Source organism: Microchirus variegatus (genome assembly GCF_963457635.1).
Source record: "Microchirus variegatus genome assembly, chromosome: 8".
NCBI lineage: Eukaryota > Metazoa > Chordata > Actinopteri > Pleuronectiformes > Soleidae > Microchirus > Microchirus variegatus.
In genome coordinates, this window is record NC_139809.1 from 3075537 (window position 1) to 3092158 (window position 16622).

The 16622-nt window shown below is 42.4% G+C and overlaps 1 protein-coding gene across 1 annotated transcript in view; it reads left to right on the forward strand.

The window, feature by feature from the left end:
• Positions 1-16622, forward strand: part of syt7a (synaptotagmin VIIa) — a gene marked incomplete at both ends in the record, with an annotated part of 88750 nt that overhangs the window by 56468 nt on the left and 15660 nt on the right. The window contains 3 exons of the mRNA XM_083893943.1: positions 3434-3513; positions 4910-5044; positions 11100-11516. Coding sequence (XP_083750069.1) covers positions 3434-3513; positions 4910-5044; positions 11100-11516 — 632 coding nt within the window. The remainder of the gene's footprint in view (positions 1-3433; positions 3514-4909; positions 5045-11099; positions 11517-16622) is intronic.

The following is a 16622-nucleotide window of genomic DNA, read 5'->3' on the forward strand; positions in this document are numbered from 1 at the left end:
TTTTTTTTTCGCTCCTCGATTTGATTTTTATTTCCAGCCCTCCTTTTCCTTTCTTTACAGGACTCGCAGTCACCATCTGTGTCTTCCCACCGTCCTGAAATTTTTACGACGGCATTGAATGATATATGAGCTTCCTTTGATAGCTCTTCCTCATATCTGACAGAATTTCAGATAGTGGCGCCTTCTCAGAAATCGGGAACAGGATTACAGGATCGTATAATGTCTTTGTATGTGGGCAAGACAGCAACTCTTGGCCATATACATGTTTTAAAGGTTTAATGGCAGATTGTGTTATTGTTTACTACTTTAATTGAAAGTATTTCAATTAAAGTGCATGTAAAGCAAGTAATAACAGCTGTCAAATGCCTTAATCAGACAGAAAATGATCACAAATGGCTAAATACAGTGAAACCGTTGCCAAAATACTGGGTAATGCACGGTAATGTACTCGGTAAGTAAAGTAAAACTGTACTGTAAAAGAAAGCCAAGCTTGTTTCCATGTAATTACACACATTTTTAGGGTTAGGTTTGTTAGATTACCCCTTGGGTAAATAGCTAGTAATTAGGGGACTGTAGGTACCTGCTTATTACCAGTTTATAACCCAATAATACACTTACATTTACCATAGTTTTGCCATAGTTTAGCTGTACATACCTTCTTATTAACAGCAGTAATAACACGCTATAATTAACTATATAGTTACCAGGTAAATGCCCAGTATTTTGGCAACAGTTTCACTGTATTTACTTTCTTATTACCATTGGTAATTACCTAGTAACACTTTGGTGTTACCATGAATTTACCAGGTAAATACCTGGTAATTAGGGGACTGTAAAAGAAAGCGTTACCCTTTGTTTATATGCAGCTATTCCACCAGTTGTCAGGTCTGTGTTTATTAATTTCTGGCCTTTCTCTTTCTTTCGTTGGGTTAATTCTAATTCATCAATAACGTGAGTGGGTGTTGTGGGTCGTCTTTGTGTCTGATGAATATCAATTTTTTTTTACTCTGCGTGGGCTTTATCATCTTTGCACAGTGGTGTGATTGTCACCTCTGGCTCAGGTCCAACAATATCAGCAACCACAATAGCCAAAGGTGTGGACTGTGGTTTGAAAATGACTGTGTGTCTCTGTGTGTTGTCTGCACCTCATGATGTCGACGTCCATCTGCCCGTGGCAGCGTTCACATCATGGGTCTAAAAAGCTGAGGCCAGGTGTGCATCCTTTCTATATACAGGCTGCAGAGGTTTTCTGACATGTCCCGACTCTGATTGGCAAAATTACCAATAAACCAAGATGAAACTCAAGTATGAGTGAATAGTTTTCAGCTTACTTTTTTGCCGAATGTCAGCTGACATTGTCTGCAGCTGCTCTTGTGAACCTTGAGAGGATGAATGAAGTGAATGAATGCTTAGTGTTTCCAAATATTTGACTGAACTTGCATGTTGTCCTGAGGCTTTTGCATTTGTTCGAACAATTCACTCATAATGCAGAAATAAATAGTATTTTAATCTCTCCACATTGGATTTATAGAGATTTAAATATATCCAATGTGGCTTATCTGCTATGAAAAGCTCTTTTATTTGCATTTTATTCTGTATTTAATATCTTACTAGCCTAACATTTAGTGTGAATTCCAATTCCTTGCTTAACCCTCAATCTCAAAAATGTGGGCTCCCTCTAGTGCAAGTTCTGTCCCGATTCTCAGAAAAATTAAGTTGAGGGGCGAGTTTAAGGGCTGTATCGCCCTCAATATTGAGATTTTCCGTGACCACCCTTGGGAGCAAGGTCTACCCAGAATGCATTGCATTTCCACATAAGAAAGATGGCGTCGAAAGCAGCGAAGCGAGTGCGATACAATTTAAGTATTTTCTTTGTTAATAGATATATAAAAATTATGAAAACCATTGTATTATCTTAGTTTAGGCCCATATTATGGATTACTGACGTCATTGTTGCGTAACATTTCTTTTTATTTTACAATCTTTTGTCAATAGTCGGCTGGTGCGGACAAGCGATCGTTTGCAATCGTTTACTTTTCAATAAGCCGTGGTGCGTGGTAACTGTCAGCTGAATATTTGTATGAGTATCATCTTATAACTAACTGACAACCTAATAACTTGACTGACAAACGGATCGTAACAAATAATCGTGACGTAAATGTGTTCTTCTTCTTTTTTGGAGTTGACAGACTGGACGCAGCTTTCGCGTTATTCTGCCCCCTACAGTCTGAAGATGTATCTGCATTTAAGGGGTGTCCCATTTCTAAGTGACAAAATAACCCTCAACACTTGGTTTTGAGGCCAGTTAAGATTGAGGGTTAAGATAGGAATTGGAATTGGCCCTTAGCCTGCATCAAGACTTTATCATTTTGGGTTTAATGAATTCAAATAGGTGCAATGATGTTGGGCATTTATTTCTAACAATAATATTGTTTAATCAGATCTTAGTTGTCAGGGTTTACAAAAACAAATCTTACTTCTTACAGAGCAAACAGCCGGCATGAGTGTAGGAGTGGATGCGTTTGATTCAAGCACATCATTTATTATTTATATTTGTAAACAAACAAATCTTGACCTAAATTACAGTCATTTTGAACCCAATCAGCCAAAATGCCTGAACGTCTTCTAGAGTTACAATAAGGGACCCTTAAGTGAGGTCTGGCAAACCTGGGCTGACTAGAAGTAAGAGAAAAAAAAGCAGTAATTGCACATTTTGCACCACATCCTAATTTAAATGAAATCTCCAGTCTGGAGACGCACGTTCAGGAAATCACCCTTCAGCCTTAGACTTACTGTTCAATTCATCTAGGCGTGCTTTTAGTCCCACTTATTTTCCTTGCCTATTCTGGATGTGTATCGGAGCATCACTTTCTGAGGCGCGTGCAGGGTATCTGGGGCAGCATCAGGCTGATCCCCTCCCTGTCCCACATGCAGCAAAGTGTCACCAGAGATTACCTGCATTGTAACACACGTGAAAACACCTTAAAATGTAATGAGCTTTTCCAGCAGAATGCGCTCGGCAGGCCTCACTTCTCGGAAAAAACCTTTAAATTGCCATTATTTCCATGGTTACGGCAGGTCATGCTCTACCTGTTTGAAATCAGGCTGACGCAGGACTTCCCAGCGGCTCCTCTCCAGCAGATTACCTCAAAGAGGCAATTGCCATGTAAATTTCAGGGCGGTTTTCAAATGATAATCATCGTCAGAAACGGCTCTTCACTGCAGATTTGATTTGACTTTGATGAGTGTAATCAAGTAAAGGACTGATGGCACAGTGTTCCTGAGATAATGGGAGGGACATTTACACTTGAAATGTGTGTGCACCAGGAACACCGCTTCAAAAGGGCAAATGTGAGCTAACCTTTTGTTTCTCTTCTTTCTTTCTTTCTTTCTTTCTTTCTTTTTTTTACGCCCTCCCTCCGCTTGACTCAAGGGGAAGAGGAATAAGCCAGGAGTGGAAACAGCAGACACTCCAGACTCGGCACGTGCGCGAGGGGAGAAGAAAGCCATCAAGTAGGTGCCTCGTAACTGGTTTAGGAAAGAATAATCTGGTGTTAATGAACTTTCATCTGGGTTCAGCTCTTAGTACAATGTGCAGTGCACAAACAAGAGGAGCAGATAAGGAGCATGTTCTTGCAGATGTTAATTTAAAGGTTAGTGATTTAATCAGTGTAGATTAAATCTGCATGATCTTACCTGTGGAGCGTTTGGTTGTGCAGGTTCTGCTCGTGCATTTATCTCGAGGTGTAAAGCAAAGCCTCCCCAAAGAGCAGGAGTTCACAAGCTCATCTGCATTTCTTAAAGCGACGCAGGTTTGAGTTCACGCGGTCGGGGGCTGGAGTTCCTCCGTGTGAAATCGTTTTCGAGTATGAATGTTGAGCAGGATTTTTTGATTTAACATTTCTTCCAGTGGCTCATACTGAGGTTAAAGTATCTTCTGTTCGTGATGATACAAAGAGCATAGGTCGCTCCCAGAAAATGCCAGCTGTGTGTAAGGCTAAGTACGATATTCTATTCCATGAAATGCCTCTAATAACCCTGTTCATCATTACTTCTCCTCTATAGCCTGCTGTTGTCTTTGCTATATTTGAATGTCAATGTTTTTTGTCTATTATGGTCTTTATTTTCTCAACTGGAAAGTTTTTAAGCACTAAAGTTGAGCTCCGTGAATGTAAATCTGACCCGGGGTCTTAATTTTTTTGCATTTTCTTTCTCAACTGGCTCTAGCAGCATCGGTGTGCTCTGTCGGTCATTTCACCTTCAACCTCCTCTCTGCACACTGGCTTCCTCTCGTGCTCTGTCCCTGTGCTGCTCTTCTGAACCGCTGCTGTGTGACATGTATGACATCAGTGATTCTGCTCACCTTTTTCCCCCCTCTCTACTTTGAATGGCTGCGATTTATCTCTCTGTCTTGTGTCTCATGCTTCCCTGCATTCTATTTGCTGACATGGAGGACAAGGGGGGCCAGAATCCTCACTGTTTACTCAAATGTGTTTTGTCAGTGGTGCTGTGTACTAGATGAACAGAATGTAACTCACATGCTGTATGTATTCATCTGATTATAACTTCCTCTGTTCTTGCTGCCTATCTTTTTTTCTATATCTCCATGTTTGCTGCTCTTCATTGCTTTTATGAAAGGCTTCTGTGATTACCTTTTCCCTCCAGGCTGCTCCTTTTTTTTCTATTTGTCGAAACTGAAACACGACAGTGAGTTGTCGACGTGGTAGAAAAACAGACGCATATCAGGGTTGGTTTTTGTTTGAGACTGTGATTCGATGTCATTGTGAGAAACTAACTCTCTCCCTCAAACCAAGCTCTGAAATCAGGACCGCCTGTTTCGAAATGGTTGGTTGGTGCCGAGGCTTTCTATAGCTGTGTTGCTCTGACCTGTCTCTCTCTTTGGCCCCAGTGATCTAGACAGAGACTTTTGGAATAACAATGACAGCAGCACAGTGCAGCAGAGGTGGAGCTCCTATCCTCCCAAGGAGTTCGTACTAAACATTTCTCCCTATGCTCCATATGGAGATCCTCGCCTCACACTCAAGTGAGTCTTGGTTCAAGGCTGGTAAGAGACCTTCCCCTGAGCAGGGCTGTATGGAGACAGGGGGCAGTGCCACCTCCCAAACCCGCCCCCTATTTCCTGTTTTCTCCTTACTTTCCAAATTGAACGATTTGTTTTGGATGTACAGTACTGTGCATCTCAGTATTAACAGAGCTGTGTTATTGTTCAAGTGTAAGGATAGATCACGCTAAATACTTGACACCTGTAGAAGATTTTTTTTCTTATTTATTTATTATTATTTTTTTTTCCTACGGAAGCGTATTGCATTCACTTGAAAAATTGTTTTTAAGTTTTTCTGACTAATATTTTTTCCTGTTTTTCTGGGTATTTTTTTCTGCTTTTCAGAGTAATTTTTTTTCAGTTTTTCGTGCAAATATTTGTTTCCCGTGTTTTTCTGAGTACATTTTTTTTTCAGTTTTTCGTGCAAATATTTTTTTCCCCTGTTTTTCAGAGTAATTTTTTTCTGAATTATCGAGAACTCTTGCTATGGTACACGCCACCGGGCGATTCCGGCGCCTCAGCTGCACACCGTGTGCATCCAATATTTTCAGCAGTCTCATGATCGTCTCTTGAGTCACCACGTAGCCAGCCTGAATGCATTTCAAGACAGAAAAAAAAATTACTCCGAAAAACAGGGGGAACATTTTTTGCACGAAAAACAGGAAAAATAATTACTCTGAAAAACAGAAAAAAAATAACTCGGAAAAACTGAAAAAAAATTAGACAGAAAAACAGAGAAAAAATTATTCAAAAAATCAAACCGAAAATGAATTACTGAGAAAAACAGGAGTTTTTTGGTTTTTTTCAAGTGAATGCAATACGCTTCCGTATGTTCCAGTAAAGTGAAATAGGAATAATTATCCTCTATTGTCGTCATAGCAGCAGCTAAAACAACAAATCTAATGGTGGCTTCAGACTTCTGCACAGTACTGTATATAAATATTGTTGTGTAATGTTATTTCCATTAATAGCAGTAATAACGACAACAATATCAACCCACCCGATGTTAGCACACTGCGGGGCAACACAGAGTTACTAATGATTACTCATAATCAGCTTAGGAAATGTCACGTATGCACATTATAGCCTTCCTGCCACAGCCATTTGACTATTACTGCATGAGGTACAAGCAGCACAGCTCTGTAGCCCTTCAGGCTAATTTCCGCCGCCGCACCTCACGTCCTGTCACCTTTTAATGAACACAGAGGCGTATGTTCACATGCCCCCCTACTCCCTGCAGCCCTGCCGGTCCCACTAACTCCTGACCTTTAACCTCTCCCCTTTCTCCCATGGGCTGTAACCATGGAGACGGACAACCCTCATACAGCTCTTCCTCTCCAAATGACACGTGCATACTTTAACCCACACCTTCTCTGTGATCTATGCATCTCCTTGTCCTTTGCTTGTCTGACCCGAGGTTTTGCCTTTTTTGTAGTTGTAGTTGTTTGCTGCTGTTAGTGTGGAGGGTTGACCGTTACACCAGGTTGCAGTGTGCTGCCAGTGTTCACCTGTGGTTTACATCCATCTGTGGCTTCTATATGATCAACATCAACCGAATAGTTAATGTTCAGCGCGCTAACATCGTAGCTCTTCAGCTTCACCCGCCGCCTGCCGTTTTTTGAGAATTGAGGCAACGGTGTTTGCACTCGATGCAATAAAAGTATTTCTTTTCCACTCACTTGACACTTGAATCCAATAAAGCACGAGCAAGGTCATACCCGTTTCCCTCCGGACACAACAAGGGCTCTAAGCTTAGACATCCTGCTACCAGGCATGTGTCTGATAAAGTGTCTAATAACTGATCATCTTTAATAGACCCAGCAGTGGTGGATTGTGTGGTAAATCGCCTGGAGAAAAGGGGTAGACGTGCGCTTATGAACGTGGCGAATATATGGAATACAGTCTGAAAACTCTGCCTGAAGATGGTGGCTGCTGATCTAAGGAAACCAGCGGTGGCCTGAGAAATTCATTAAAAAAAAAAAAAAAAAAAAAAAAAAGCCTCAATGTTGGAATTTATTGTCCGTAGTTTTTCAAAAAAAAGGAAAAAGTTTTCACTGCAGTGATGATAAAATTATTATTTATCATCAGTGGTATGTGCAGCTGTCTAAAAGGCTGCCATTTAATTAATGAGTTATTTTAATTAATTAAAACATCAAAACGATATTTTTTTAACTTGGAGTGACAGAGTATGACCTGACGTTAATCAATCACATGTTGCTTTAAAATCAACAGACAGATGTGAAATCATTTTCTGTCCAATATTCTCTGGAGATCAGCAGCTTTCAGTCACAGTGGGTCTCATTTATTAAAAAAAACGGCTTTACTTCCTTTGCTCGGTCGATCTTCATTTTGAGAGATTTATTGGAAATGTATTTCAATAGTCCTTACTGAACGTGTAATTTATCTAATGTCGGCTGCGGTCATGGGAAAAAAATGGTCACAGTCAATTGACATAAACATTTTTCAAATGTACAGATTGAGTTTGAATTTGAGTTTGTTTGATATACGACGTTGTGATCAATCACAAAGGTCTAAAATGGTAAAAAAAAAAAAAATCAAATCATGGGGGATTAGTCAAAAACAGATAGATATAATGCATATGTTTTAAAAAAGAGTAAAGATTTTAACCTTTGTGCCCGGCTCGATAAATGAGGCCCATGTCTCCTGTGTTGACCATTGCTCCAGCAGTGTCATCCATGCTGTCGTTGTGATTGATGACTTGTCCACGCGCACGTGTCGGGTCATCTGGTCAAAATCAAATGTTTAAGGTGACCTTCAAAGGGACATGATGTAAGCGTATACCAGACACACACTCGCACAGATCCGCACAGGCTTTACACACCAGGCGACAGTGGCTTCTGTAACTCCTATTTTGTCTCCTCCTGGAGCAGGAGCACCATGCATATTAATGAAAATCATGTCACCAGAGGGCACTACTGTGCTTTATTTTTGATCATCCCTGCGTTTAGAATATCATGACATTTTAAAAAACCCCAAAACCAGCTTTGAAACGGAACACGAGTAGACACCTTCTTTTAAAGTATGAACATATTCATTTCTTAACATTATTCCCTCTTTTAGAGATCGTGATCTTTACTGCGGTGCACTTCAGGTATTCATACTTCCTGTTTACTGCTATTAACGCTAGGCAGATTCATTTCTTAAGCAAATAGCGTGACGCAAATGTTTTACAGGAAATGGCACCGAATGTCACTGTGGATGAACGCTCAAATGAGTCCATTATTTGCTCGTGAGTCACATCACTACATCGCTGCTGCAGAATTGAGTTGTATTGCGGCACATTTCAGGATTAAAATGCCTAAATGAATGAGAAAATTAGAACTAAATGACCGGCGTCCACACACTGTTGCCACTAGTGAATGCTGGCAACTGTACTGCTGGTCCTGCAGGCAACTGAGGCGTGATTTCTTGCTGGTTTTCCACCCTTCACAGCGTCTGTGTATTTGTATTTCTTTTCCTCCTTTTTCGCTCACATGGCCCGGAAAACTAGGCCTCCCCCCCCCCCCCCCCCCACACACACACACACACACACACTCCGCTGACCTGTCTCACCTCCCAATAGCCACGTAGTTACTCAATCTACTTTCCTGTGTTTCTGTCTGTCTTTTTTTCTCACACTCTTTTTGCGTGTCTTTACTTGTGTTTTCTCCTCTGCCTGTCGTTACCCCCCCACCCCCCGCCCCACTGTCTGCCATGGGAACCTTCGCTCCCCGTCTCTCTTTCATAGTGGGGCAGTGTCAGGGGGTCAGAAGGGGGCGGCAACTGGGCATGGGGATGATGGGGGGGGTCCTTATCGCAGTGACAGCGTGAAGAGCATGGTGACAGAGGGAGTGAAGGCCGGGAGGTGGCAGACCATCCAGGGCCACATGCAGTCCGGAGGATTGAGACCCAACAAGTGAGTTCACAACTGTCTCTGTGTATCGCTATATGCAAAAAATATGCCCCCGCACAAGTGTTTACCTGTGCAACCGCCCCGGCTATTAATAGACGATTGAAGCTGTGAAAGTCAGGTCAAGTTCAGCGGGGAGGAAGGTGCAGTTCATGTATCAAGGTGAGCATGTGGGCACAAATGAAGGCGTGAGCGCTGGGAGGGGGGAGTTAAATTCTCGTCATCAGAGGACAACAATAGCATCTCGCGCTGAAACACTGTGACTCAAACCTTCAGCTGAGACGGCCAACCATGCTGAGCAGTATATAAATATATATATATATATATATATGTATGTGAATGGGAATACAGTATATATTATTTATGTGAGTAACTGCACAGTCGTTTCAACAGTGCAGCAACAGAAATGGTCTCATTTTCACACAATGTGTCACACGCTGTCAGCTCACTCTTTAATTAAGATTTAGGCTGAAATGTGAAGTAGACACTGGGCTACATTGCACCCCACGAAAACCATGACATACGACATGGTTTTCGCGTCGACTGTATATTCAGCGTGTCGGAATGAGGCAGTTAATTTTTAGTTTCCAAGATTTTTTTGCACCTTATTTTGGCACCTCGTGCCTGTGATTTCTTCCCCCACAACACATTTACACTCATCACTACCTCACTCCTCGTTCCCTCCTTCTCTCCTCTTGTCATCTTTCTTTTTGCCCCCCTGTCTATAATTGGATTCTATTTTCAGGCTGCTATAAGTGTCTGTGTCTCCTGTGTTTGTGTCTCGCACCCCATTTTCTGTCTCTCCTCCATCGTCACTCCGTGTTCTTATCATTCCCATCGCTCTCTCCATCGTTCCGCTGCTGCCACTCCTCGATGCTTCTCTTCTGTTTTGCCCACAAACTGTTTCATTTCTGCTAAGCCTTCCATTACACTTTCCATCCTTTTATTTGTGACAGTTAAATGTGATGGATGGCACACAAAAAGCCTTATTGCAAAATTGAATTAGGTGCAGTAATGCAAAGCAGAGCAAACTGCACCTAAGTGATGTGAATAGCTCTCATGACCTAATTCTGGTAGTCTAGGTTACACAGCATTAAGAGCGAGAGGAGAATATATTTAGGGAGTAGAAAATATGTTTAAAAAAAGAATTAAGGATTAATGTAGAGACCACAAATGCACGACAATGTGAATGTATGTTGACACGAGAACCACAAAGCTAATGAGCCGATTAAACGGCATTTATTAGGGGGTGGAGTGGAAAATGACTGACAGAGGGAGGGAGGGAGTCGTACTGTCGGACTTGGTTGGCTGCTGAGATGTCTCTAGAGGTGCAGTATGCGTTTAAAAGACGAAAAAGGACTTGGAGAGAAAGGAGGAGAGTGGCAATCAGAGATGGGAAAAAGTTAATTGACTAGTGAAGGAAATGGGGATCTCTCGTCACACCAAGAGACTGGGAGGCTGCAAAACTTCCATCCACGCGTTCGGACGCGGTCAGGCGGCGCGTAACCGCTCCGGTCAGACGCTGCACGTCCGACCGCTGGCCGTGCGGAACACACCCCCACGCAGACCGCACGCACACGCGCGCAAGGTGCACGCACGCAGGGCGAGCTCGCAGTCTGCACGCTGCTGCCCGACGCAGCACCACGAGCACTACGCTGCCCACGGCAGCCACTCCGGCTGCACCGTCTACTGCTATTTCTGCTACTGCTGTTACTGCTGCTGCCTCACGTTGCTCTCTTTCTCTCTCCTCCTCTTCCTCTCACCCACTCCCAATGCTCCTCCTCCCTCTGCTTCGTTCTCTTCTCTTCCCTCAAACGTCCCCTTTCCACCGTTGTCCCCCTGTCTCTTGCGATCATCTACTTCCTGTTCGGATGAACTTTCCCGCTTGTGTCCCGACACCAACCTGACCTCCTCCTACTGTCCCGTGCCACCTTGTCTTGTCTCTGATTCTTTCTCCCTCGTCTACTTTCCATCTCCTGTTCTCACCACTTCTGACCAACTTTCCTCCTCTCGCCATGGCCGCTCTCCTACGTCCTCCCCTTCTGTGGCCTCTGACTCTCGTCCTCTCCTCTGCCGGTCATGGCCTTCATCACGCTCTCTTTCCTCCCTGCTCCTCTGCCCTCCCAGCTTTGGGGATCAGGTCTTATCCTATGCATCCACTCTGGATCACATCCCCTCTGGGCCGGCCCGGCCTCGGACGCTCTTGCGCCAGCAGAGCCTTCAGCAGCCTCTCATCCACTCGTCAGGCCCTGGTCTTAGCCACCCTCCCACCACTTCCCAGAGCTTGGGACAGTTGCACACTGCACCTGGACAACCTGGGGGAGGAGGGGGTGCTGGGAGAGGAGAGGGAGGTGGCGGCAGTGGTGAAGGTGGGGGTGCGAGTGCACGAGGTGGTCCCCGGGGTGCACGGGGTAGCCCAGCAGGAGCAGGTGCCTCTCGCTGTAGGGGAGGCGGAGCAGCAGGACGCTCACGGGCCAATCCTGGCAGCTGGGATTACGTGATGGACCAGATGCGAAATCGTGGCCTGGATGTCAAGTCCTTCATGTGAGTCTCTCCATTGCTCTTTCATATCTGTGTGGAGTCTTAATGTCACCTGCTCAGATCGGTGTCTCTGTCTGTGTCTTAGAGTGTTATTATAAGTGATGTCACTTTATTCTGTAAAGTTGTAATATCTATGTTTACAATGTGTTGCACTAATCTGCTTTTACCTTTTACCTTTTGTGTGAGATGCACTTCTGTGCTTCTTCCTTTTGGTGTTTTCTTTTTAGTTTTCACCTGAGCTGATATTCAGGGAAGGATATTACTTCTGTGACTCATAATACTGTACTGAAGTGTTTGTGTTTTAATTAATGTGACTGCTGGGGTCAATGCTGATACAAAATTAAGCCTTTGTTTACATCCTAACTCTATACCCTACTGATAAAGAGATATTTTACATAATGCTCATTTGAGAAATCTCAATAAATATTAATAATGGTTAAGTTAGAGATTTATGAGATGGATTAACATCTAATTTTATCAAGACATCAGAGATCAAACACAGATATTAACAATTAAAGATCGTGTTTATTAAAGCGGCCGCAAATACAGTGTATTGTTACGTGATATGTTTTATGATCCTTTTAATTCTTAACTGTATGGGTTTAATGCATCATGAGCAATAATGGCGTTCACCATAGATATCATAGAGGTTACTATAGTGCAGTATTGAGTTGCAAAGTGTCTTACTGAGCAATCTGTCACACAGTAAAATGTACCTAAAATTAGAATGAATGACATCATGCGCAAGAAAAACAGCAAGGAAGTCGGGACACATTGCAGGCTATTTCTAACACACTCTGTGTTAAATTGTTTATGCTTGTGTGCTTGGCTATACAGCATCATCTGTTTGGATGTCATTCAGCCACTCTGCTGCTATTTATTGTGTTTGCAGGACAGAGGGAGTGGGCTTGACTCGGTATGTTCATAAGGCAGGGGTTTAAAGAGAGTCGCAGAAAAGTCTCAAATTGTTGGCCTCATTCAAATACAAACAATTATTTCTTACTGATCCTTTAGAAGACACCAGTGATGCATAATCCTGCACAGTTATAAACGGTTCTCTCTAACTTTTCATACTGTTACAATGCTGGTCCATAATGACATTATTTATTATTTATTTGTATCACGTTTAGAGCATTCATGGTTTTATTGCTTAAATTAAAATAATATTAGACTTGAACTTAGACTTGACTTTATTGATCCCTTGGGATGACTCCCTCAGGGAAATTAGATTTCATGCAGCACACAAGTGATGGTGTCTGTTTGTCCCGCCTTCCCTTCTCTCCCCTGTACCCTATTAATAGCCTTATATATTATTGCTTAAAGGTGCATTATGTAATAAATCTAAAGCAACTGGCCATAAAATCCTCCTAATGTCACAGAGACTCGGGAATAACGTTTATATAACAAACTGAACTCACCAACAACAACAGTACAGACAAAATATTTGCATTAAAAAAATATATTTTGCAGACTGCAAATCATGTTTTGGCATGTGGCGCCACCTACCGCCGGCTACCAATCATTGCAGTCAGTAGAGTTGCCAGTTACATCAGAAAACGAAACCTAAAAGACCTTGGTATTTTGAATTTTAATGTAGTAACTGTTTTTGGCCACATTCTTACATATGGCTAAAAAAAAAAAAAGACAGACAGGTAGCTCGGCCAATTATTTTATTCGGTCCGAATATTTTAATTGGTCATACTTTTTTTTTTTTTAATCATAATATGAGAATTAAATAATGATGAGTCTCAAAACCTGGTGGGTTTACCTTACTTTTTAGAGTGCCATGCGCTTATTAGGAGCAATTACAAAAGAAAACTGTAAAAATGCAAGAAAGGTAAGGTTAGCTTTAAAGGTAAGGGTTGGAGATCCTGGAAAAACAGTTAGAGCAGGCTACATTTTGAATTGAAAAGTCCAAGCCCCTTTCCTCAGATTAGCACTGTGCAGCATCGGCAACTTTCAGGGAAGTTTTTTTTTTGGATACTTGTTCAATTGACAATGTGATGATGAATAACAACAAATACTCAGTCCAGTAGAAACGGAGCCACCGTGTCGTCACTTTGCAGCCACTTCTGAGCTTTCAGTTGTCGCCACCGTTCAAACGCAGCACAGATGTTCACTGGTCTTGGATTGCTCCGCATCGGCCTTTTCTCTTGGCTGTAGCTTTCCCAAAAAAACGTCTTTTATTCCGTTTCGTTAGTACCGTTTCTGCCATAACCGTAAAAAATGCTCCTGAAAATGATCTCCCATCCTACCTTTAATGCCTAACCTAAACCCAATTCAAACCTTCACCTTAAAACTAAGTCCGAACCCTCAACAGAGATAGGTTTGAATCAAAATTTGTCCTCACAGCTTACCACAGGCATCTACACACACCTAACCTTAAAGCAGAACTAGACCGGAAGTTCCTATTATCGCTGTTTTTTGGTGTGTATCAGCGTCATTACCTTGTTTATGAAGCCCTGACGGTTCGAAACAAACAGTTCAGCCATTGCTGAGAACGTTGTGTTTAATTGTAATCTCGGGGCTCAACGAGATCACTGAAAATCCCGTAATAGTTACGTAAACAGCGGTTCTCCTGAACAACCGATCGTCCTGCTCCGGGCTGTAGTCCGGGCACATCCGGTTACGTACATTGAACCGCAGAAGAAGAATAACGTCCGTTGTGGAGGTGTTTCACGAGCAACAGTGTCTTCTGACTCTGGGTCTGACTCCGGTTTAAAGTCATAAAAGGGACTGCGGCGGGGAGTCGTGACAAAGCTATTTTTAAACACTGTTAAAACAATGTTTTGATAATGAGGAGCAGTGCATCCGCCGTTCCAGAGGGGGGCGCTGCGGTTCTGAGAACGGATGTGCTGGATAGTACTGGCCAATCACAAGACTCTGTCTTCTGGGGGTGAAAGTTCACTCTGAAATCTCGCAGCAGAAAAACACTGTCAGAAAAGAGGATTTCTATTGGCTAGTTTACAGCAACTAGGAGGTTTTTGACCATAAAAACAAGTTAATATATGTAAGTAGACCTCCATAACTAACATATATGTGCAACAGGACCACTCTATGTGACCTTTAATCATGACTTGACGCATGAACTAACACTACCAGCTCTCACCTGAACCACTCAGAATGGAGGTCCTGCCTCATTTACACCAGACTTGGGTGTCATGAGGACTACTGGTCCTGACAAGGTCAGTGTTTTTGTAGGTGTAGGGTCACCAGTGTTTACCAATCCACTGGCACACCTCTTTCCAGTAGCACCGTTACCTTTAACGTTAATCGTAAATCCGCCGACACGTGTGTCAGCATGTGCACATCACACAGGCCATGTGTCGCTGCACATCAGTATAAGAACAAGGGTTAAGCAGTGGTGTGTGGATTTGAGTTAACCCTGAAGCATTGATCTTATGTCACCAGCACCATTACTTCCACAACATATTGTTGCTGCAGGCCAGTGTGGAGGAGGAAGGGCTGACGAGGGGGGGAGAGGGGCAGGGTGAAAGGATAAGGAAGGACACTGCCAAGGTACGACATGAGTTTAATGCGCCTTTGCACTGAATCCATTTCACAGTCGCTCTTTAGCAGAACATTTTTCTCAGTTATGTGCATTGAAGCTTAGAGCGTTTGATTATGACACCGCTAAACTGACGCCACAGGCTAACGGTATTAGCTATGCGGCACATGAAAGACCCAAATGTCACGGAGAATAGCAGCCATAATTGTCAACTCTATAGGATCTATGGTTGTAAGTGTGGGATTGAGGTCACTGCTGTATTTCTGAGAAACAGACGTGAGCCATTGTTTCAGTTCATTTTGACCAGATATGCGTATATGCTTGTATCATTGCTTAATGAGTTTGTTAATGTCATTGACACAAATAGCCATGTGGAGTAGTTTGACCTAATGGATCTCTTGGGAGATGGGTTTTCATGCTTTTTGGCTTAAAATCAATATGTCCCAGTGTCATTAAGGTCTGTATCGTCTCTCTCTTGTGCTTCCTTAATGTTCGGCACATTGATTGAAGTGTTTTACCAATATTCTTGAGTGCAAATGCCCTTTTTTTTTTTTTTTTTGCACTTGATGGGAGAAGAGGGCTCCAATAGTCTTTATGGTATCAATACCAGTACGGTCATGTTAGTATAGATCCGAGTGAGACGAAGGGGAAACGGGGATTTGGAGGGTAACTGTAGCATAATAGAGACGATGGAACGAGAAGAGTGCAACGCGGAGAGTGAGAGAGAGCGCTGACCCAGAAAAACGATGACATACACCATGCACCTCAAGATACTGTGTCACTCAAATAGAAACAATTAGTCTAGATCCTCTTAATGAGGCTTAATTAAATCTCAACTCTGGAGAAAGATGACAGCTACGTTCGATGGGAAAGGTGAGTCTGGAGGGAAAGCAGAAGGCAGGTTAAATAACTAGATAAATGACTGTGTGTGGGTGGTTTGCACCTCCAGTGTGCACACAGGCCTGCACTGTGTGTGTGTGTGTGTGTGTGTGTGTGTGTGTGTGTGTGTTCTTGTACTTGCGGCATACTGAGGACCAGTGAGGGTTTTTAACCAACACAGTGAGGTCATTTTTACAGAGTGAGGACATTTTGGCCGGTCCTCACTTTGTTTTCATTGAAATCACTTCCTTAGGTTGCTATAACATGCTATACTCTGTTTGTAAAAAAAAAAAAATTGGACTTTTTTTTGTCAAATTTTGGACCAATTTTTTTTTTCAACTTTTGGATGACAGTTAAGTATGACGTTTTTGTCAAATTTTGGACCAAAATGTTTTTGTCAAAGATTTTTTCAAATTTTGGAAGACAGTATTGTATGATGTTTTTGTCAAATTTTGGACCAAAAATTTTGGGTCAAATTCTTTTTTTAATTTTGGTCGACATTGTAATGTATGATGTTTTTGTCAAATTTTGGACCAAAAAAAAAAAAAAAATCGAAAAAAGTTTTCCAGCCCTTTTTGCTCTGGGGCTCCACCTGCAGACATTTTATGGTACTGCAACCAGTAGTTCTTTATAGATGTCATTCATGAAGTAGATATTTGTAATTGTGTTGATTTATAAAGTGGAAATAATGGTCCTCACTTTGTCAACAACCCGGTCCTCAG